The sequence below is a fragment of the Acyrthosiphon pisum genome, chromosome A2, assembly GCF_005508785.2.
Source record: "Acyrthosiphon pisum isolate AL4f chromosome A2, pea_aphid_22Mar2018_4r6ur, whole genome shotgun sequence".
NCBI lineage: Eukaryota > Metazoa > Arthropoda > Insecta > Hemiptera > Aphididae > Acyrthosiphon > Acyrthosiphon pisum.
Window position 1 is genome coordinate 66,612,533 of NC_042495.1, and position 26,170 is coordinate 66,638,702.

Genomic DNA, 26,170 nt, shown 5'->3' on the forward strand with positions numbered 1-26,170 from the left:
TGTTACGTGCGCGGGCGCTGTCGACGTGATGGCGACGGTGCGCGCGCGTGGGAACCTCCGATCTTCGACTCATTCTTCGTCTTGTACGGTCTTCTTCTTCTACTCCGCTGCCGACGCCGCCGTCGCCGTCCGAGTAGGCTAAACGTAACGGTATATGCCACGCTACGGAGCTGCTGCTGCTGACCCAGTTTTGCGGTCGCCGCCGCCACCGCCGTCGTCGCCGTCCAGCCAGTCAGTCAGTCTCGCGTGCGACACCCGGCCGAGCTCAGTCAAACCCATGTGCGTGGTCGCGCGCGCCCCTACAGTGTACTGAATGTGGACGACTCATGTACTTAAAGATACTATTCCTTTGGGCAGTAAGTACTAATTGATGATATTATAATGGCATTAATATGATATGATGATGAATGTAGGTATACGTCATGAGACAAACTATTAGTCATAGTTTAACAACCCTACGATGTCAGGTTTTAAACTTAACTTGTTTTTTGTAAACTGCTAATATAATGCGAGACATTTTGGAACAGTGAAGAAATAAAATTGTAAAACAAACTTTTACCTAAACCTTAAAATATTCATATTCTATATTATGACATGACGTGCGCAATAGCGAGCATTTTAATGTAAAATAATATGTTTTCTAATATTATAGTAGGTAGTACAGTAATACACCGAAGTCTTGTAGCATGCGTATGTGCTATATGGCAACAAATTCTTATTTTTCTTTCTGTCCTGTTGGACATACTTCGCGTAGTCCGACGCCCAATAAAATACACGAGCTTTCAGGGGTGCAATATGACATTATGGCGATAACCGATTTTCTCACTCACGTGAGTTCTTTACATTTCCCTGTTTCCTCGGCCCTGAAAATCACCTACGTGCCAGCCATATCACCCTGATTATTGATATAAAATAAAACATAAGACGTTTTTTGTCACGAGCATGATGGCGTGCTCCAATAAAATACTTGTTGGTCGTTATTGTATGTGTGTGTGAGTACGTATTCGCAAGCAGGTAGTAATACCGAATACACGCATACGATAGTCATAATAATATATAATATAAAAGTATAAAACGAGGTTTTAACAAAGCGCGTGGTCGGGAGCAGGAAGAGGAAGAGCTATCGGCAAGGCAGGGTGAAGGTCGGAGCTTCACCTTTCCAGTGCGGTCGAGTGTACCTATACCAAACTGGACCAATGCCCTCGACCGAGTTAATATTATCTTATTAGTTATTATCAAATATATTGTTGATATTTACGGTTAATACTCAATACAGTATACTATTATATTTTACATTTATTACCTATATGGATATATGGCTATATAGGTATACATGTCGAGATAAACCACAATATCCGATCCGATAAAAATAAATAAATTAAACTTTTCGATACGAATCTAATCCACTCATACCTATATGATTCGTGAACGACCGTATTGCTACATTTAAATCTTGGAGGAGGTGTGCCAAATATGGAATAGTAGGCTGTTCCCTAAAGAATATGTTGAACTAGGTAGGTATATATTGAGTATTATGGTACATAATTTTATCAAACCTAATAATATGACGAATGACAATAGACAGGACGTACCTATATACTAGATTATAATCATTGTTGCCTACTTGCCGTTGATATGGGTTATTAAATACAATATTTTAATTTTCGGAACAATATACGCAAATATTTAAATATGTGTAAATTTAAATTTATTTTATGTATTATATACGGAATACATAATATATTATAATACAAATGTATAAGTCATGAAATCAACTTTTTAAAATTTCTGAAATCACTGAATAAATACGGGAACCTAATGTTGATTGCGTTGTATGAAAATATAGACTATTATAATCTGTATTCAATACAGAAGACTAATTATTACGATAATCATTATACTTAAATCAAATTGTGAAGTATCCGGAATCAAATTATTTTCATTTGATGATTTCGAAAAAAAACGATGTTGGTTATAAGTTTGTTATAATTCTAACTTATAACCAACATATAACATACATAATAGTTTTAATTTATAATATGGAATACTCTTAATCTTTCGGAATATACCTTATTCAATAATACCAATACATTTTTAATGTTATTAGTTTAACATTCAGTGTTGAAACCATATAACAAAATTATCTCTTAAATGGTACTTGAAACTAATTCAAAAATTTGTATTTGATTTATTTGATTAGTGAGTTTATAACCATATAAAAAAGCAAAAACATAAAGGTATTCCATTTCGGCGCACCTTCTCGTCTATTTGTATAGTCGATATGCTCACATTTTGTACCTACCATTTACTTCTATTATTATTTGTAATTTTTATCGGAGTACACATTTTCACATGGATCCGTGTAATTATTTATATTATTATTATTGTATATTATACAATAATAATTATGCAATGTATAATAATAACAATACGCTATGTTTTAAAAGTCTCTACTGTTCGCTTGTCGTTGCCCGATATATTAAACATGTTATTGTCAATTCCAAAATTCGTGTTATGTTTTAACTTAAGTATAGGTGCCCAGGTTTATGATTACAGCAATAATGCTCTTTCCGCGTTCCGGTGTTTATGTATAGTGTATACCTATCGTATACCTTTGCCTAACTAATCCCAATTCGTAGCGACAAATGGATCGGCGGAACTGGTTGGTTGGAAATGAGTAATTCATTATAGTCATTATATGCCTGTGTAGTACATTACTCATTACTCATTAGTTTGATAATTGCTAGACCAACGGGCAATGGAGACGCCTAAAAACAATGTTATATAACGTCATCAGCGTACATTTCTCAAGCATAAAGCTGTATAAATATAATATATTATTAGAAGCGTATTGAAATAATAATTAATAGGCAAAAGACAAGACTTAAGTCACAACCACCGCGGTCCCATATCGAGTGCGATCTTCACGAGCAAAACCCGAAACAACTGTGTGCATATATAGGTACGAAAAACGTGACGTAGAGTGCGTTTAAAGTGGTCAGACCAGATTGGTGGCAAAAAAAAAAAATAACGTTCATCATTGACCGCGCAGAGGTCGTCGAATCCGCGAATTTATTGCGAAACTAGCGGCTCGTACCCATATTACAATATTGTTTCCATGTATTATTATTACACCGCTGCACAACACACTGTATAGCGCGGACGCGCGGTGTACTGCACCTGTACATGAATTAGTAATTCATTCGTCCTTGTGAGATAGAGACACCACCGGAGGAGGTCTTTGACTGTTTCGTGAGTGGTTATAATATGATATATTTATATTGTGTTTAATTGAATAAACATGTATACAAAAATCTTCGGTGGCGTTTTCGCGTGCATGTATAATTTTTTTACGTCGGAGACGTTAATTGAAAATCCGATCGTTTTATTTTCGACACCGGGGAACCGTAACTAAAATATGATAGCCATTGTCCACATATAGTGTATGATATACGCGTATTATATAGTTATTTAGCGTATATTATTATGTTTCACGAAACGAAAAAATAATCGTAATTCATCCTTGCAATGTTGAGGCACCTTGACATTGTGTGCACAATAAAAATCATCGTCAGCCGCCACATGGCACAGTTTCCAATGCCAACGCTTAACTTTCACGGCTCCTTTCTTCTGCCCGACATACCACTCCTATATAACACATAAAGCAGGTCATACTTTTCTCAAATTTTGATATTGCGTAGAAATGTTCAAAAGAAAATATTAATACTTATTTAAATTTTTTTTTTTTTGTAAATTGTATCTACGCAGTTATATTATTTTTACTATAATAGGTGCATAATACAATATATTATTTGTTTCAGCTGCCGTTGGAGCTCAATGGTTACGGTTACGACGGATATAGCACCTGCACAAAACCGTATCGAAATGCAAGAGCCAAATTTCCCGATTTGCCGTGCGATTTTAACACTCAATCATGGTGCATGGTACCTGGATCAACGTACCCGTGGTAATATATTATAATATTATTTGCGACTCAAAAGTTCCAATGACCAAATATTTAGAAAGCAAAAACCTCATTGTTACCCAAAAATATACGTAGGTTAGACGTAGGTTATTTGTTGTGAATGAAAAAAAATTGCCCATTATATTGTTTGTCATGATTTATGTAACACACGCATAAATGTAGGTGAAAGTATGTCTAATGTGACACGAGCGAGTGAAAGTTCTAGATTTAAACAGTGATGTTCTTTGTATGTTCGAGATCTGATAAGACGCATATTCTAGGGACACGGTGAAAGTATACCTAGTGTTTATAATTTAAGTATTTTCAAGGAAAACTAGAGTATTTCCATGCATCACAAAAATGTCTGGATTTTTCTTTGGGTCAAGGTCAATCATTGTGTTGTTACAATGTGTTTTTGTAAATAATATCGCAAAAGGTGATTTCTTTATAGACTTGAATTCAAGCCTGGGCAAATTAATGATAATTTTAATTGAGTTAAGTTAAGTTGATAGTAAACATTTTAAAAAGCTTAAAGTTAATAATTATCCTATTTTTTTTAACTCAGTTAAGTTAAAAGTTATATGAAAACTTACAACTAACTTATAAGCTAAAGTTAAGTATTTTTTTTTTTTTAATAATATGTAAATAGCCTGTAATATGGTTTAAAATAATATAAAGTAAATATTCATACAATATGCATTATGCATCATCAATAATAATTGTATTATATTTATTATTTAATTATTTATAAATTAACGTAGATAACTCGGATTTAATTAAAAGTAACTCGTTATTTATTAAGTTTATATCAATAAAAATCAGTTAAGTTAAAAAATTTTTATATTTTTAATTCGCTTATGCTCAAACTTGTCACTTGATAGGTACAAGTGGTACAAGAATAAGAATTATTATTTATTAAATAATTTCTTTTAAGGAATGGGTATAACCGTGTTAAATTAATATAACAATTAACATCTGCAGTATCCATAATATGGATGTGACCATCCTGATATTAAAACAAATCCTAGATCAATGTAATTAAAAAAAAAATAAAGCCACATATCACAACATTAATTTAAAGTGCAATAATAAAAGTAGAATATATATTGTTTTTATTTTTATACAGCTTAACTTTACAATTTTAATACAATAGGTTCTTCATAGATTGGTCTTACAGCATCAATAGTGAGGTACTTTTAAAAATATAAAAATCACATTTTTAGTTAAATATTTATCATAAAAAAGACATGATTTATTTAAAAAGACACGTATTCAACAAAATACAAAGTATGTTTTTAAATTACAAATATCACACTGTGAGTACATCAGTGTATTAACTAAAAAATGAAGATTTTGTGAAAATCGAGTTATTGATATCTCATTATCATAATATTATACTAGATTACAGTTTAACTCAATTTTTCCATAATACATAATACATAATGCATAATACATAATACATAATACACTAGTGCATTGTAAATTAATGTTATTTTTACTATTAGAAAACATGTGTAACTCAAAACCTTCCAATTTCCATTTTCAAGTTACTACACTAATATACTCACAGACCACAGTTCGATATGTTACATACCTATTCCTGCTTTATATTCAACATGCGTCCTATTGTAAACCATGCCCCATGGTGGTTATTACTAATTATTAGTTAATATAATATACACTATACCGGATGCAGTTGTGGGAGTGTACTTATTGGAGTGATGAGTCAGTTAGCAAGACAACTAATTTATTGGAAAAGCAATGTTATCATCATATAATCGAACTTAATTAACTCAAACATTTGAAACTGTCGATACCGCGAACTTTTTCCTTAATTTTATTTTGGTTTTTCGATGTTATTTAGTTTTAAGTACTTTTGTACTTGAATTTTTTACTTTTAGTACAACTTTTCAAAGTTGTAAATAGAAGCATTTTTATTTCTCTAAAATATTATGTTAGACACAAAAAAAAAACAAAAAAATAATATAAAACAGACCATTGAAAAATCAATACATTCATTGTTCCGCTCAGAATCTAACACATGTATAACCACAGGGCTCAATAGTACACCGTATACTAATCTAGTAATCTATAATATTATATATTGTATGTACCATATTATACATATATATATGATATATATGTACATCATATTATAATTACGAGAATATTAAACATAACATTACATTTTAGTATTTTACAATATTATAGCCTGAGGATGGTTGTTAAACTACCGACACACTTTACGATTTCAGACATCGATTTGCAACAGACGATTGCTATTATAGTTTATTTTTTTTATCGTAATCACGTTTTATCCGGTTATCATGATCCGAACAATGGGCCGTTAATCGTTATTGACTATTGTAGCAAAGCTGCCGTGTTTAAAACTATACGTGATGTTACGCTTGACCTTGAACACATCATTAAAAGTTAAAACCACCAATAAAGCTGTATAACATAGGGTGAACATTTCTGAGTCGATGGTAGTTTTTATTTTAGTTTTTAACAATAAATTTAAAAGTAAAATATTTAAATTTTAAATAGCGCGCTCGTGCACATTTTGAATTTTTAGATTTTGTGATGTTACATAAATATAATATTATAATTATTTGAAGTACACAAAAATCACGCTCGTGGAACTTGTTTGCATGCAGTTTATCGTATATTATATCCCGAAGATTATAAAATCTCTTACAATTTTTTGTTGTTTTTGAACCATTAAAAAATATTATTCTATATTCTAGATGGGTATCGTAAACTACGGTAAATAACTAACTAAAAAGCACTATAATTCACAATTTATATGATAATGGGACAGTTAAAACACATATGACATATTTATATGGATTATTATGTTCGATATTATTAGGATTTTTTAAATTTTAATGCGTATAAACGTATAGTTGTTTCCATAATTAATACCTATGTAAAGGTTCAGGAATTATGCCAATCAACAACTTTACTACTCCCGAGTAGTATATTTTGAATAATACAATATGTTATAGGGTTAAAAATAAAATGTTGGAAAGCATTAATCAGTAATGTCAACTTTTAGTGTCTTTTAATAGAGTATTAGAGACACAAATTTGCTGTATACTTGATACACTTATAAAAACAGACGAAACGCATAATATAACGTAGATACTATTTACCGCCAAATTAAAATGTGTGTCCATTTCTTTAACCTCGGGACATGCATAAAGAAATTATGGCTAAAGTATACATCATATACCTAAATAATATATTATTTGATTTACAACTAATATTACGATTTGCTCTTTTTCTCCTCACGGCCGTTATAATATTATATTGATTGAATTTCGTATGACAATGTGCAGGCACGCAGTCCGACGGTTCGTATTCGAGAATCACGGTTTGATGAAACGCATGTACGGCGAACAGCGACACATATCGGTGCTGCGCGCTGACATGGACACCAACGACATCGAAGGTGGCGTCTGGAACCGGCGGCGGGAGGAGTCGTCGTTGAACCGCTACGACTCGCAACCGTCGCCGCCTGCACCAACCTCGGGAACCTCCACCGGCACCGCTACAGTTAGCAAAGCTAGTAGTATTACCACAACCACGTCAGCGACGACGACCACCGTGAACAAGACCACGACCACCGCGTCCACAGCCCGGCCGTCCAACGTCACCGCCACGCCCGTGGCCGACGTCGTGCCACCCACGACGACCACCGTCGCGGAAGACGTGGAAGACAGCACCGAGGACGACGTTACCGTGGACGACCAGTTGCAGTTCGAAACCACCACCGAACCGATAGCGTCGACCCAACGCACCGACCAGGTACAGGAGCAACCGGGATTCTTCCAGGAGTCGACCGGTGGCGACGCGGACAACACTCAGAAATCAAAAGGCATGTGAGTATCCTGTACTTGTACAATAAGAAAAAAAATCGAGTATTATTATGATGTAAAATAAAAAATTAGTCATGTACATAACGCGACCATGCTACAATAATATGACATATTTTATCTTCCAAAACAAAACATTTACCAATAACAAGCAAAACTTGGCGTGTTCCATTGAACGCATTACAACTTTTGGGCATTGAATAACTATAGTACAAATGTACAATAATAATGTAATATCTCCTTTTCGATTATGTGGAACCACGTGTTTTTGTTTCTTGCAGTAACGCTTGCCCGGTAAAGGAAGAGGTGGTCGCGCCTTTCTGGGCGAACAACACTCGCGGCGAAGTGCTCGCGCTGCTTAATCTCTACCCGTTCGAGCAGTACGTCCACTGGGAGCGATGCACGTGAGTATTGAATACCTAGTCTATGATCAATATTAAATAATATTACCATATACGGACGATTCAATCACAGTGGAGATACCATACGTTTATATCTTTACCTCGGTAATTGTTGTGCTTATCAAAATCAATGTAATTACCGCAGCTATAGAAGCTCTTAAAATGCGTAATACTTAATTTTAAAGAAGATCAGATCTGTGTACTTGAATAATAAATTATTATATAATGGTCTATTGGGCTGTCATAATAGGTTACTGCTTATAATGATGTCTTTCTAAAGGACATAATCGAACGTTGGACTAATAATGTCAGTGCCGGTTTTTCCAATTTTCCGAAATTCTATCAAATTTTCAAATTATATTTTATATTTTAATTATTACCTTAATTATAAACCTTTTCCACTAATCTACAGATCAATACCTATTTAGGGGTTAGGGAGTTGATAACTGTATTATATCAACGATAATGACTTCACAGGAAAAACTTTCACAGTTTCACGCAATGTAGAATAGTCGGATTTCATGAATATTTTTTCATTTAAGAGAAGAAAACATTTTTCAGATCGGATCAAAGCCCGAATTTTAAATTTACTTTAAATAGTGGTCGAAAAACAGGTCTGAAAAAGCATAAATATCGTGCATATTTTGTGCATTATTCAATTGCATACTTTAGCTGCTATAATTATAATTTAAAAAATCGGGCTCGCAGAATGTTCTTTTCTTTTAAATAAATAAAAAAAGTCTTATTGTTCTACAGAGCGTGAGAGTTTTTCCTGCACTACATGTTTATGTTTTTGTACTAAAAACCTCACCGGCTCCGACGCCCTTAACATGACATATTATTATAAGCAGTTTATACTTTATATCCATATAAACGGTAGTACCGTCTATAATATAGTATCTACATTCCAAACATTAAAATATGCTTTATAAATAAAAAAACTTCAGTGGTTATAGAAGTAGCGTGCTACTTTCTTTTTTTTTATCGCGAACTAGTATATTATTGCTATACAGTAATCTCTAGTAATACACTGAAAGTAATGATTTCCAATTGTTGGCGGTGTGGATTACATATACATCACTCGAGCCCTTTCCGCCTTCATCAAATTATAATAATTATTACAAAATTCCTATACATGTGACATACCTTATAATAACGTATAATAAACGCACATAATATTCGCACGTGTATATAATATACCAATATGATATTGTGGTGTTGCGCAGGTTCGAGAACAAGCAGATGTTCTGCCGCCAGGGCTGCCGGTGCGAACAGCAGTACCGCTTGCACAGGCTGCTCGCCTACGACCCGTCCAATGACTGCCGCGGTATATTCTCCGACTGGTTCAGGTTCCCGTCGTGCTGCGTGTGCCGTTGCTACGATCTGCCCAACGACTTGAGGATCACGTCCCGCAGTCCACGCACCGACGGAGACGACGGCGCCGGCAGCAACAGCAACGGAAACAGCAACGACCTCGACACGTGGTTCCAAAATCCGTTGAGCTCTTAACTTTTACTTTTCTTTACACGATATTATTGTATTTTTATAACGTATCCGTGTTTTATCTTTATTCTCTCATTCTTTCTCTCTCTCTCTCCTACGATAATATTATCTGTCTCCACGCATCATCTATACTGTTGGGCAAAAACAAAAACCACTTGCAGATCGGAGGGTCATTTGAATGATTATACCGCACGTTTATATATCAACAATTTAAAACCTATACATTTCGATACCTAAACATAAGTACCTACCTACGTTCGTTTTGAATTGTTTCTAAGTTTACTAAAGAATTGAGATAAATACCAGAGTACGTACTAAATAATATTAATTATAGATAAATACGATCAATACTCGTCACTCCACCATTCAATCTCCACGATTAATTCGTATACCTACCATAATATTGTCAACTATGATTGATTTCGTTTAGCTTTGTTTTTATTGATCATAAAATTTATTTTTAAATTATTATCATATTATTATATACATGGACCCACAAATTCAACGAATGTACACAATTTAATTGAAATTTACGGATTTTAATCTGTCTGTCATCGGTTAGTCGTAAATTTTTAATTTTTTTTTTTTGCCTTACACTGCCGTGCATAATATACAGAATTTAGATCTATATATTATAGAAGCCATAGGTTTTTAATTTTATTTTTGTTTTAAATGTTTATCAAATAGAACGCGTAGGTATCATCAATATAATATATATGCTGTACATAAACTTTAGTGTAAATATAATATTTTTATATAGTGTTAAGGTGTTTCAATCTTGTGATACGTTTAAATTAATTATTACTACTATTTATTTATATATTTTACTTAATCATTGATACAATGATAAATTATATTATGTGCAATGTGCATACGTGTGGTATATTCACGTGTCCATATTTATATTATACACTATAAATCATTACGGATTTACGATATGGAACTGCAAAGTTTACCGTTGATGTATGAAAAATGAAAATAATGTTAAATACTTATGTTATACCGTTGTTGATATTATAATATAAATATTTACAGTATGAGTATTAAAGTCATTCTGTCATTCTCAAGTCTCTATATCTCCATAGTAATCTCGACCACTGATCAGAATGTTGACTTGATTTTTTTTATACATACTTTGTATCACATTAAACCATACTAGTTTGATCAATGATAATGGTTTCCGAAAATTAAATTAGTTCATTAGTATTTAGTACATACTACATACAGTGTTTCTTTCAGACAATTTTCTCCGGGGGGGGGGGGGGGGGATTTAAAAAAATTGGAGGGGCAATTATTTTACATTAAGAAAAAAAATATTTGTAAACAACTTAAAATTCGTATTAACAATTGTAAATCAGCTATAAAAAAACAATGTCATCAAATAGTTGGATGGCTGTCAGGAATATATAAAAACTATTTTACTCTACTTAGTCTACTTTGCATTATAAACTTAAAAATATAAAAAAAAAATGTAAGTACAAAAAAATAAATAAATAATAGTCAGAAACAAAATCTTTTAACTTTTTGTTCTATATTATGTTTTATAATTTAAAGGAACCGAATTCGGCGATTTTTTTTAACTGCGTACAAATCTACCGTTTTGTTCAGGAAATGTTGGAACGTCAGGCCCTTCAATACTGATAAGCATGCAATGCATTAAGGTTCCTGGGAGCATTTTTTTCTTGTCTTTGTAAGAACTCTGTTCATTGAACTAAAAGATCTTTCAACCGAAGCTGTGGTAATGACAAGAAGTATTTCACAAAGATGTTGTAACTCGGTATAACCCACATCAGCTTCCATGATTTTAATTAATGGACTTTCATGTGCCTTGTATATTCCACTATCAAGCATAGAATTGATGAAAAAATTAAATGACTTCATGTCCGCCAGTACAGCTTCTGCATTAAGCATTTAAGCATTGGAAAATAACCACAAACCGTTACCTAACAATATTATTATCTATTTAATTACTGATTTCCATCGGTAAAAACAATTTTATAAATAGAATACTGTGTTCACTCTTATAGTCTTATCTAATGTACCTCTTATCTACGGTACCTAGGTGATTTTCGGCGATATAAAAATTACGTTTGTCTAATAAGTAATAACTATTTGATTTTCTTTACTATTCTTCAAATTTTCTCCGGGGGGGCAATGGACATTCTCCGGAGGGGGAATGCCCCCCCCCCCCCCGGAGAAGTGCTTGAAAGAAACACTGACTACATATAACATACGACCGAGTTTAAAAACCATGTTATATTAAATGTTTACTCTCGTCAAATGCTATAATACTGGATGGTTAAAAGATATGAGAGTAAGGCATTATTCGAATAAACTTTTTAATTTAAATCTAAATACAAGTTTGTTTGATTACATTTTTTGTAATTATTCAAATAAAAACGTATTCCAATTATTTTTTTAAATAATTAATTGATTAATTTTTAAATACAATTAATTGAATAAAAAAATACTCAAACAATTAAAAAAAGCAATAAATTGTGTTTGAAAATTATTCGGCTTATAATTATTTAAATAAAATGTTGCCTAACTCTGGTAGACCGGCAACCAAATCGACTCTAATTTCAGTTTTCTGTATTATATTGACAATATAGTCAATATACGTCAAGAGTTAATACTAGTTTTAACTTTTAAAAAGGTACCTACCTAGTTTTATTATCTATCAGCCGAAATTTAATTTTTAATTATATAAAAAAATGTTCAGCAATAATCGCAGGTATATAATACATATAATAACTATGTACGATATTAACAACTATGTGGATTTCCATAAACACCAATATTATACATTTATATTATTGTACAATATTTTTTGTTTTTCAAAAATTATAATCTTTCAGTCATTCAGATTTTATTGCGTATACACATTTATATTGTACAATTATTGTTTTACAAAATAATACTTACAACATTACTAAGAATATTGCATAAAACCACATTTAACCACTACGAATTGCGAAGTACGATTAAAATATAATATTGAATTTGTAGAATAATGATATTTTTATATCATGAAAAAAAATTTATAAAAATCAAATTAACGAACGTATAAAATAATTCATACGAAACTACGAAAGAATATAACGTAATAATATTACATTATTATGTGAAACGCCAAACGGGATAACTTATATGGAATTTAAATTAAATTTTTTTTTTAAATATAATATTACACGGCGTTGTATATAGGCTATACAGTGTACGTCTCACGTAGCACGTCATAGTTTCCATGTAATCTTGTATATTATAATGTTATTAAATTTCACAATAGCAATTCATGGTTTTCCACCAACACAACGGATGGGCTAAATTTTAAATTTTAATATATTTTTCTTATATTTATATTAATGGATATTAATTATGGAACCATAACCTTTAAATCTTTTATCGTGTCGCGTGATATTGTGTTATCATTGTTTACTATAATATTATTAACTAACCTTCTCTACGTCTACAACAGTTGTACAACTAGACAGTATACTTCTCTCTTCTCAGTTCTCACTTCTCAGTTCCCATTTCTTGGCTGTACAACACTGTTCACTAGTGCTGTGCATCCTGCTTACGTTGGGTAACGTCCCGAAAATCTTACTTGTTCTATATACGAATTAACGGCATTCGATTTGGCAAAAATAGAACGAATCTCGAAGACTTCACAATTTCATTTGGATTTTGTTTGTTTAACTAAAGGCTTCCCGTCGGAAAAATTAATCAACAAGGTAGGTACCATATTTTGATAATCAATAAAATATAAACGGGTAATACTTTAAAACCTATTTACTTTTTATAGAGGTGCGAAGATGCATACTAAGGATCTGATCAAATCCAGTTGGGCAGATGAGGTCGAAGATCATTTGGAGAAAACAACATTGCCACCAGCAAAAGTTGATACACACGGAAATACCAAAATTATTACTGAATATCGTTGGAACAAGGATGACAAAAAAGAAAAGGTAGTTCGTACATATAAAATTGAAAAACGACTGGTGTCCAAAACTATAGCTGAGCGCAAGACATGGGCTAAATTCGGAGATTCACGTAATGATAAACCAGGACCAAATACTTCGACCACGATTCCGGCTGAAGAAATACAGATGCAATTCTTGTCGGGTAAGGATGGCGACAAAGTCGAAGAAAACCCATTAGACAAATTAAAGAATGTGAACATGAACATTAAATGCCGAAATTGTGGCGGAGAGCATTGGTCGTTTTCATGTCATCTCAAGGGTACCGGTTTGGTGATTGAAGATAAGAAATTGGTTCAAGAAAAGGTACCAGAGCCCGAAAAAAATACAAGTACCAACAGGTATAAATACAATGTCTTTCCATTTTCTAAAATTTTAATTTATGTATGAGGACATGATCATCTAATACTCACATTTGTCTTGCATGCATGTAATACCTTGAGCGAATATTATCGTATTAATATCAATTTGTATCATAATAATATATTATTTTCAATTATGTTTTTGTTAATATTTGTATTATTGTTAAATTTACAAATGAAAACATTGATCATGCCCCATTGTGGAGTTCTTATAAATATTTATATTTTTTAATACAATAATATCGGTTGTATTATTTATATTTTTTAAAATAGTTATTTGTTTTAAAATATAATAATTAACAACATTTTACAACTATTGAGAAACTCGGATTAATACATTACGTGTGTTCAAGACAAATAATAACTCACATTATTTTTGAATCCTCTTAAAATTATTTTGGTATACGACTAGGTATACACAATATGTATTTTTAACCTCATTTTTTGTTTTAGACCTTATATTCCCCCGTCAGCAAGAGAAGGAGCCACAAATACAGCTGGCAAACGAGATCCATACTCACGTGGTTATGATGAAGTACCTGCTATCCGTATAGAAAATCTTTCTGAAAGTACATCTGAAGCTGATTTAAGTGAATTGGTCAACAAATTTGGTCAAGTTGCTCGAATTTTTTTGGCATCTAATAAGGTCACTGGTGCTTGTAAAGGATATGCATTTGTTAATTTCAAATCCAAAATGGATGCCGAACGAGCAATTAAAGGATTACACGGATATGGATATGACCATTTGATATTAAATGTTGGTTGGTCGACAAACAATTATAGTAAGAGTACTTACTAACTGAATAGAAATTTACTGGAGATAACAATATTCTATGGATATATTATTTTATACATCTTTTTCAGTCAATATTAGTTAAAATATAAATATATAGTGCACAATAACTTTTATATTATTATAATATTATTTAATTGTAAATTTGTATTTTTTTCTATGCTTTTCATTTTATGGAAAATGTATGGTTAGGTTACAATAACAAAACAATAGACTTAATAATCTTTCTTTTTTCAATTTATAAAATAATACTGTGGAAATGTATATTTTTTTTTCTTTTGATCTGGCTCAAAGTGTTTACCCAAAAATATTGATTAAAATTTGAAAACGTTGTCTCATATATTCATACAGTTAAATTCTAGATTTTTGTGTGAGGATTTTAATTGATTTAATCGTTTTAAAGGAATAGTTTTTATGTATAGGATGCTTTCAAGTTTCAAGTACTAAGCACATTTAGGCATCCAGCAGAGGTTTAACCTATTCGTGTAGTTTATAATTATTTCAAGTGGACATAGCTATTGATACTACTGATGTGCATTTGCAGAAACTTCCCTGAATATTGTAGCATTTTACTGGTATGAAGACTGGTCTATGTATACACAAAATCAACATAATTTTTGTAGATCCAATACACTCAATCTTTAGATCTTAAATATATATTCTATGCAAAATAATCGAACACTAGTTATTTTATATTTTTACTTCAGTATCATACCAAAAGAATGTACTTATCACAAGGTTAACCTAATTAGTGGTATGAAATTATAAAAATCAATATTTTAGATTATAGTTTTTTTTTCTTATAATATGTATGAGTTTTGTTAAAAAATATAATATTTCATATCTACTTGTATATTTTTATGTAATAACTGTTCATAATCTATACAATCTATTTACAGGGGGGATTAAGGGGATCAATCCCTTTATAGGCTGTATACTCGGCTGTATATAATATCCCCCCCCCAAGACAAAAATCTAAATACAACACTGACAGTGGCGTTTTACGGGAGGTCTGGACCCCCGCCATTGGCCCCATAAATACCTACCTAAACATCTAATATACCTAAATATTAATATATTCTGTAGGCTGTAGCTCCCGATTTAAATGAGTTTGGAAAATTAGCTGGTCCCCCTCCATGAAAAATTCCTAGATATGCCACTGAATGGTTTAATAATAGTTCATGTATTTATTATTTTGTTTCCATACATAATAAAATTATAACTATTATTCTTGGAAATCAGTACAAATTTTTTTAATTAGTTACTATGATGTTTCATTGTTTAACTAAAACAATTTGGTATTTATTTTAGGGTATTCAACGTATTAGATATAGAATTACAACAACAACTAATTTATTATATTTTATTCATAGAAATAATTTTAATTTCAAATTGCACTGCAATTTAATAAAATGGTTAGGTTGGTATTACTATTTCATAACTTTTAAGACCGCTATTGAAATATGGTCACGTTGGTTATTGATATGAGCTATCTCGAGAATGATAATAAGATTTAAAATACGAACACTACGAAGCACATGTTTGAAACGTTTGAATTGCTTATTTTTTAATACGTCTTGTCACTTGTGTGATTCTGTTGTTAGTTGTTGTGTTTATTTTATTGTTTGTTGTAAATATTAATACGTCTTCTTTAATCCGGTCTCCGATGGCTATCGTTATGTCTTCGGATGTCGATTCTGAGGAAGAGGTAAGTTATAAGATACCTACAACTATATTTTTTTCTAAACGTCCTCGTATAATATTATGTATAGAGAAATCAATATGCAGATTTTAGATTTATAATTTTTAAATAATTAAATTGATTGAAGATAGAATTCTTTTAAAATGTTAAAAGGAAATTGAATTTAACTTGCCTAACCTAGGCACTAGGATTAGTCAGTAGTTCAGTACAAAAACAATAATATGTTTGGATGCAAAAATTGAAGATTAATATCACGTTTTAATACTCTCCAACCTGTGTATGCTACATAAAATACAATTTTTATATACTTTTATTTTTTTTCTTAAATGTTAAAATAATGCGAGCCAGGGTCTCTTAAAGTTGTATGGACGTATGGTTACCGGCAAATGATAATATTATGAAATACAGGAACGTAGCAGCACCTACCTACGTCTAAAGCAGTGAGTAACGTAAATGACCATAACTCAATATCACAGATGAACTCATATTTCTGAAATTAATTATATTACAAATATAAAATTAAAGTACTATAAGTGTCATTCAAATTTCTATATGATTTAGAATCAATTTTTAAATGTGTTTATATTAATTATTAAGAACTTATACTATATATATCTACTATGCTGTATACTAATTTTTGTGTGAATAATTCAGCTGTACCTACTTAACTTAACAATAAACTGGAATTTATTGGATTTATTTACTAATTAGTTTACATCATTTATTGTTGATTAGTGTATAACATTGCATTTGTATTATTTTTTACTATACAATTATTTTACATATAAATAACTGGCTTATGTAATATGTAATATTTTTTTTTAGTTGCTAGAACTATATGCATCCGGCAAATTGAAGCCAGGCCTTAATATACCCGTAGAAGAGGATAAAGTATTCATAAACAATGTTGTAAGTAATATTAATATTATTTATTATTTATATGTTTATTGGTACCTAAAGTGTATATTATGATTTATGATAATTTTGATATATCAAAAAAGTACTACTACCTTTTTTAGAAGTTAAACAAATAGTAGTAAGGTATAGAAAAATTATATGCTATCATTGTCTATGTATGTTGAAAGACATAAAATATAAAATAAAACAGGGGAAAGAAGTAAGTGAACAGAGATTATCAATTAGAAACTAATTATTTAAAAGAATTATGTCTTATTGAAATGTTTTAGGGGCAAGGATAGGGTAGAATGCCCCACTTGTATGGGACAAAGGCCTAATAAATCATTTTTGTACTCAATTTGTACCTATACATTTAATATTTGATTAAATTACTCATTTTTTATTTTTCTTTTAGAAAGCAATGAAAGAAGCTATTGCTTCATTCCAAAGCAGCTTACCATGGAGCGAACGACTCGATATTGTGGCTGAAGTTGCTCCAATGGCTCCTGAGCTTTCAATGGAAGTATGTATTTAATTGTTATATTCTTTATACCTGAATATCACTAAAAGCAAATTTAAAATAGCAGATTAGATGTCCTAATTTGATTTGTATTATTGCTTACTTTTTTTACCAACAAATATACTATATTACACACTAGTGCCAGATTGAACAACTAAACAATTTCTTGTACCCGCACCCAGCAAATATCACTATTATATACTAAGGATGTGTAATTATTATACACCATGCTCAAGTAACACACATAACTGATCATAATATTCAGCTGTGTGCTTGTGTGTAACAAATATAGATATGTCTATCATCTGTTTATATTCTAATTTCGACCCAGGTATAGGATGATGTATTATTATTTTAAATTAAAAATAAAATACTATTTACGATTCCAAGTTATCTATTAAAGTCTAAATATGGTGTGAACTTAGATGAAAGACATGATTTCAATCCTTACAAATAGGTTCAATAGTTAAAACATTAAAGTAACAATATCATAAATTCTATTGATTTTTTGGTACTTATTATTGAGCCACCATTGAGTTTACACTGTAATCTGTTTTACCATAATATTTTTTATATGCTGTTACAAAACTTTCAAATAAAAGTAAATAATAATTGTTTGTAAGATAGGTACCCACTTTAAATTATACATACCTATAATATAACGACAAGTTAATAACATACTAACATAATTAAAATTGAATAAAAAAGAATAACAACATTGTAGATTTTAGATTAGGTAAGTACTGCTGACTTAATGTCTCCTGATGGCGGGTAGATAAATTGTGTATGACTTAGTTGCGGGATAATAACAAACAAGTACCGATTTTTTAAAAGGATATTAATCAAGTTCATAAATATAGGCAGGGTATTTAAACTGTATTTTAGTCAGTGACAAAAATCTAATTTTTGATAAACCTTAAATCATGTTTGCTCATTTGTTGCATGTACAGTTTTAATAAAAAATTTTAATTAAATTGTATATTTTGTTAAATCTACTAATTGAATTAATGTTTTTAGATTATTCCAGCACAATGTTTGGAATGAAAATTTGTAATTTTTAAATTGCTTATAGCTTATGTCATTATCTTTATCATACTATTTTCTTATTATTTCAGATTACTGAACAACAACAATTTCTTAAAGCTGGTAAAATTGATGAAGTAGCATTAAATGATTTTAAACGGGAAACCATGTTTCACCGTCAAGCCCAAACCGCTGTTATGCGTGGCGTTGAATTGTTACGTAAACATAATATAGCTACACATCGACCAGAAGATTATTTTGCAGAAATGTTTAAATCTGATGAGCATATGCAAAAGGTACGACATGCACTTTTACAAAGAAAGACTTCTCTAGAACAAACAGAAAAAGTACGTCGTATCCGGAAAGAAAAGAAATTAGCTAAAGAGAAACAAGTAGCAGCTATACAAGCAAAACATAAACAAAAACGTGATCTTAATGAAAATATTAAGAAGTTTAGAAAAGGTTTAAGAAATGATTTAGACTTTTTGGAAACTGATAGTGGGAAGAAAAATAAGAAAAAAGATGATGGAGGTGGTGGCGGTGAAAAGAAAAAAAATCTTTCAAGGTATTGAAATTTTTAATTATTATTGAACATCAAGTAATGTTTATATGAAGTAGATAACATATATTAATATTTAACTTTTGATACATTTTATATACATTTATAATATTTTACAGCTAAAAAAAAAATTTACTTCTAATACACAGCTGAAAAGTAAAATAAAATTTTTTTTTTTTTTTTATTGATCTTGAAATTTATACAATTTCTGCTTCGACTACTTGGTCATTAGCATATCGCTATAAACATAAATTACTTATATTTATAATGAGGAACAGAGCAAAGAAAAAAACAAAAAAAAAAAAGTACAAGAGAAGCAGTTAGGATTAATAAGTTTGTTATTTTATACATTGAAAAGGTTGGCTACAGTAGCTTGAGTAACTTGGATGTTTTGAAGAATTCAATGGTGTTGATTTCATCGTCAGGATCTGGGCCTAGGCTTGCTCCAATTTGATGGCTTATATTGAGATCCTCTCTTTGTTTAATGTACGTTCTGCATTCTTCAAAAATGTGTTTAATTGTGATTATTGTGCCACATGATTGACATATTGGTGGGTCACTTTTTGTCATTAGGTACTCATGGGTTAGTCTAGTGTGGCCGATTCTGGCCCTATTTAGTTTTTTTTCGTTTGTGGTACTAATATTTGGGTTTCTTCTCCATCGTTTGACCGTTTGTTTGACTTCATTTAATTTGTTGTTTTGGGTGGACCATATATTTTGCCACAGTAGGGTGGTGTCTTTTTTTATTTGTTTTTTTATGTCCGAATATGATGAAATGTTAATGTACTGTGAGTCCGGTGAGCTGATAGCTAGTTTTGCTTGTTTATCTGCCTTTTCGTTACCGATTATTCCTGTGTGTCCAGGTACCCACATTATTATTATATTGTTGTTCTTTTGGTTTGCTTCTTCTAGTCTATTTTGAATTTGAATTGCTATATCACTAGGATTGAATTTATTTCGTACACTAATAAGTTAAAATAAAATTGTCTATAATGATTTTATATGAAAGCATGATGCTGTGACGAACACCCATTTTTATAACCATTTGTTTTAATATAAAGTTATTGTTTCCACAAAACAAAAATTAATTGTAAGGAATAATATATTATTTTTATACTATTTGATTTATATATCAATAAACTATAATAGTGAATAATAGTACTTACAATTTGGAATACATACATAATAATTTTTACATCCACAGAATACATTAATTCATTTTTTATAGTAAATCTTCTTAAATAGGTATGCCCTATCTGTTATGTACAGTTTTGAAACATTTCTGGTTTTAAAAATTAAATTTTTGGATATTTTAAGCTTTTTTTATGTAATTAATTTCCATACATTCAAACAACACGATCATATATTTTTTGACAATGTGGTACTTAGACACAGTCATTGTGCAAGTATACAAACTTATTATTTGATTTAATTGAGATTATTGGAAATACATTTTATGAAAATAAAAGTACATTGTACATATTAACTTATTTTATTTAGTAAGACAAACAAAATGTCACCAATTTATTAAAAACATTAAATTAAAATATATAATATAATAATCATTGGGTAATACTAAAAAACTATTCAGCATTTTCTTAAAAACGAGTTTTACATTTAATGTTATTTTAATTATATTCATTATAGTCCTTAAAATTGAAAAATGTATCATGATAAATTACATTTTTATTCATACTTCATTATTAAATGGCTATCAATAGTTGTTTTCTGTCAAATGAAATATGTTAATCTTCAATTTATAATCATCATAAAAATAGTATAACCTTATTTTGTTCATAATGAGATAAGTTAATTTAATTTTTTTTTGAGTAAAATTAAAGAGGCAGATGATTTGTGCCCCCTTAAAATTTACATAATATATCCAAATACCTATACATTTAAAAGTAAATTTCAATTTCATAGATTAACTTAGAAATACTATTTTTTATGTTGTTGGCATGATATAATATGTAATAAAATAATATGTTAACTTTAATTTTTTTTATTTTATAGAGCACAACATAAAAGAAAAGGAAAAGATACAAAGTATGGATTTGGTGGCAAAAAAAGAGGCATGAAAGAAAACACTACAGAAAGTACATTTGGTGGTAGCGGGAAGTCAAATTTTAAAGGAAAGAATAAGGGTAGAATTAATAAAAATAAGAGAATGTCTTCAAAAAAATGAATAAACCAACTTTTTTAATTTGAATGTACATAATTGTATACTAACAGTATAGTCCTGTAGTAGTTTCAATTTCCTATTTACACTTTTCAATACAAATCTTACCAAAACAACAAGTTCTAATTTTTTTTTTTCATAGTCTAGTTTTTATTTATTTATTAAATTATCACCTAGAAGTTATGAGAAAACTAAAAGATACCACTGTGTACTAGTATTACACAAGTTTATAAGTTTATCTATTATTTCAATAATAATTAAGTTTTGATAAATAGATGAAATACAAAGTAGGTATGTATAACATCAAATACATTTTATACCTGTGATTAATGGATGGTAGGACTTTAATTGTGGACTAAATAAATTACAAATATCAATTGTCAATACAAATATAATATAGCAAAGCTGTGTTATAACTTTACAAAGTAGATGGTGCACTAGTACTCCATACATTAAATACAATTAATTTAGTCACAGTAATAACAATAATTTAGCATAACCTTTTTTGTTATCTTGAAATAAAATAGAATTTTAAATAGGTACATTCAAAAGTTTAAAAAATATAAAAATATAAAAAAAAAATATTTTAAGTAATTGGAAAATATTTGGTAATACACATATTTTATTTTCTTAGAAAATAATTACTGAACTCTGACTGAAAGAATAATTTATATTAATATTCTCATATTGTGAAAACAAAAGACTGTAGAGTTTCGTACCCAAGAAGGTAGTTAATAATTGAATATAAATGATTAATCTAACCAGATAAACGTTAATTTATTTAAGCGTGTGTCCAGAAAAATAAATATAATGCAATTTGCTCGTTAAATAAACAAAGTATGTACCTAGCCATATAGGTATAATTAATTTTAATAGGTTAATAAAGTATTGAATTACTTTTTATAAACTATTAAAACAACAACAAATGGACAAATGTAAAGTTTATTCTAATTAATAAAGTTTGTAGGCACCTATTGAATTACTCTTTATAATCTCTTAAACAATACCATAAGTATTTATAATCGGATTAGATTTCAACAATTAATACAACTTTTAAAATATAATATCCATCAAAACAACCAATAAAACACATTTTAATAGCAAACCAATAAATGTACCTATGAACAGGAGTTATTATACCATGTTTATTTGGCCTTTATTGACCTGTGCGAATTTCTTGAATAAATATTACCAGAAATTAGTAGGTCATGTTATGCATTTAATTATTTAATTAACCAAGTATTAAGAAAATTGTCTAAGTTTGTATGATTAAAGTTTGGTAAATTACATTTGCATGCATTTAGTTTCAATTGAGGACAATTGAATTATTTTTTAGCCACAACCAATACCTATATTATATTGCTTTCGTACGTACCTACCTACTAATTACTGACTATTTTACAATTATACTTTTGGATGTACATTTTATTTCATTTCAATTATTATTTCATAATTGATAATAATTAATAGTATCTTCCCAGTTCTCTCTTTGACTTTTTTAATGCACTCAAGTGCCTACCTATTAAACTATTTAACGTATCATATCTTATTCATTCAGTTGGTTTTTTTTTAAATTTAACATAGCTTAGTCTAGTCTATCCACTGTAATGATAGTTTTGTACAACTCTCAAGACACTCAGAATAAAAAAAAATCTTATTTTTATGCCTTTTTATTTTGTGATTAGGTACGTGTTATAGGTACCTAATACTATACCACATAATAATTTATATTTATCAACAAAATTCATAAATTTACAATTTTTGGGAATAATTTTCCTCCAAAATATTTTCCTAAAATAAACATTCCTGAATCTGATTTTCCAGATAATATATTTTGTTCTTGTCATAAAGCATTCCTGACAAATAGTTTCCTTAATTAATTGTTCCTGACAAAAATGTTCCCTAAATTTACTCATTACTGTATAGGTATAGCTATTAACTTAACTAGGTTCCTAATAGTAGCTTAGTGCAGGTCTACGGTGTACATACCTATTGACATATAGGTAGCCATATAGGTAGGTATTAATTGAAATACCTATTATTTCTGAACACGAATTACTTCACTAACCTAACTTACCTATCCATTTTTAAATGATAGGCACAACTTTGAATATTATATTTTAAATTGTTTATCATTATTCATTGAATATTGAAATAATCAAAGTTGATGATCGTAGAAAGTATAAACGACAATTATCTGTTTATGTGTACACAGTAATACAGTATACTCTTACTCTATGTCCTATGATAGGTTGTAGGTAGTAGGTACCCACCTATTTGTAATTTTTAGGACCTAAAATATATTTAGGTAAGTATACATCTATACACATAGTTTTAAGTGCAAATACTCAAATATGTCCTTTATAAATTGTTGTGGAGTCAGTATTAACTGGTAATCTATAATATTATTATTGTAATATTATTTGTAATCAATTTTTTTCTTAGAGTGAAATTACTGCGAGTCATCCACCAATATTTATAGATTTTTGAGAGATTTTTATTTTCAAGTACAATATTATTTTCAAAAACATGACCTAAGTAGGTATGTACATGATAGCCTATACACTCCATAAGTAATAAATAATTCAAAATATACCTAATAACACAAATATTGTTAAGATTAATCGAAATTGCATGCTTGAATCGAACATCATAAATCATAATATTATATAATGTATTTATATAGGTACCTCGTACCTATATGGGTAATAGGTAAATATAAGGTAAGTTACTTCCTAGGGAATAGATAGCTGGTAAGTAAGTGAAATAAATCGAAGCATAGCATCACTATATTCTATTTTTTTGTTAGGAACCTATACTTACTAAGATAGGTACTTAATTTATAAAATTAGCTGTATACAGCCGTATTGCATCAATAGCAATAATATTACTTTTTCAATTTTGTATTTATAAATGAACATCATTATAATCTTGATAAAACACACCTATCTGGCTATCTATAATCTATTAGTTATAAAATATTATATTAAAATTAATATTGGATGTTAAAAAAGTATTCCGAATACTGTACTCAGAATACTTGTATAAAGTATTCAAAACACCGTATTGAATACTTTCCCCAAGTCTGATAATTCAAAATATCGACATTATTTTACTGTGTTTAATAATAAAAATAATAATAATATGTTCGTTATTGCAACGTCGATAAATATTAGTATTTCGATATAACTATGTATCGTAATATTATTTGCCACTACACCTGCATTTACTTATTTATTGCCGTCTTTGTTTAACATACCTACATGATACAACTAAGCGCATAACTACATAACAGTTGAACATTAAACAAGGCGATATTTGTTGCAATTTCGTAGAATGTGTCTTACTGTGTCTTTTGAAATGTATTTAAGAGGTAGGCAAAACAATATACATTTTTTATTTTATACAAAAAAAAGAAACAATATTTTCTAACGTCTGTATTATAACCACCGCCGTCCATCCGCGGGATACTTTTGCTCAACATTTCTCTTGGAGAGGTTTAAATAGTTATCTACGTAAAATGTTTAATAATGATTTACTCACACTAAAACAGTAGGTATTATCTTGACAGTCGTTGTTAGGTACTCGTCGCCTTGAATTTTTCGTTTAAACCAAATTTGAAGGACATTGCTTGAACGTGAGTTTATTGTAATGCGTAACACAAAACAATGACGGTTTATAAATGCGGGGTCAGCGCCCTGTCTTACCTATAATAGTCTTTTGTAAAAATATTCAAATCACAAAATTAACAACTATTTTATTTGATTTATAGACGGACACCGGACACATCTATAAGAGTATGTGACGAGTAAATAAAAAGACCAAACGATTACACATTTCAATTTTTCCTTCTGTACTATTGTCTATTATACCGCTTGCGTAGAGTTAAATTCTACTTAGGCTAGTCATCTTATGCGTATAGTCGTCTAGCAGGTATCAATAAATCTTGACGTGACGTTCAGCTCAATTTTTTTTTATGGTACCTAGTCGTCATATTCTATATGCAACAAGAATGAAGAAATGTAATCATTTAAAACACCTGTAACACTATAGTTAGATAAGTAGGTAACTAGGTAATTCGTAATTATAATAATAATAGCCAACATAATGTGCATACAAAGCTATACAAAGTGTTTAGTAGATTGGCACCTAATGGGTACTGGCCCCTGGATACCTATATATTAATATATCAATAAATGTATTTAATTTTTGAAGAAATATTTGAAAGAAGTTCATAATTCTGCAAGTACATTTTGAGCTGGTAGATAGGTGAACATTATAGGTCGAGCGTTAAATGTTAATATTAGCTGAAATAAAATATAAGTAATAATATTTACATTCTGGGGTATGTACCTAAGTGCCTCCATTGTGTATAGTGTGTATACATAGTTAAAAACATATTTGTTCAC

The 26,170-nt window shown here is 29.9% G+C and overlaps 3 protein-coding genes across 4 annotated transcripts; all 3 read left to right on the top strand.

Annotated features, from left to right (window-relative positions):
* Positions 1-234: 234 nt before the first annotated feature.
* Positions 235-10,798, top strand: Spz4 (spaetzle 4). Of its 2 annotated transcripts, none has more exon segments than NM_001160120.1 (5): positions 235-356; positions 3,822-3,967; positions 7,306-7,848; positions 8,124-8,246; positions 9,470-10,798. In NM_001160120.1, coding segments are annotated over 5 exon segments (1,125 nt in total). In that variant the 5' UTR covers positions 235-326; the 3' UTR covers positions 9,753-10,798.
* A 2,468-nt stretch (positions 10,799-13,266) lies between these two features.
* On the top strand, positions 13,267-15,143 carry LOC100167936 (eukaryotic translation initiation factor-like). Its single transcript, NM_001162297.1, is given in 3 exon segments — positions 13,267-13,480; positions 13,552-14,067; positions 14,542-15,143. Coding segments are annotated over 2 exon segments (852 nt in total). The 5' UTR covers positions 13,267-13,480; positions 13,552-13,561; the 3' UTR covers positions 14,888-15,143.
* A 1,242-nt stretch (positions 15,144-16,385) lies between these two features.
* Positions 16,386-21,793, top strand: LOC100159040 (probable rRNA-processing protein EBP2; the record flags this gene model as incomplete). The annotated part of the gene is given in 5 exon segments (NM_001293383.1): positions 16,386-16,589; positions 17,409-17,492; positions 17,896-18,003; positions 19,116-19,588; positions 21,596-21,793. Coding segments are annotated over 5 exon segments (879 nt in total). The 3' UTR covers positions 21,768-21,793.
* Between the last annotated feature and the right edge of the window lie 4,377 nt (positions 21,794-26,170).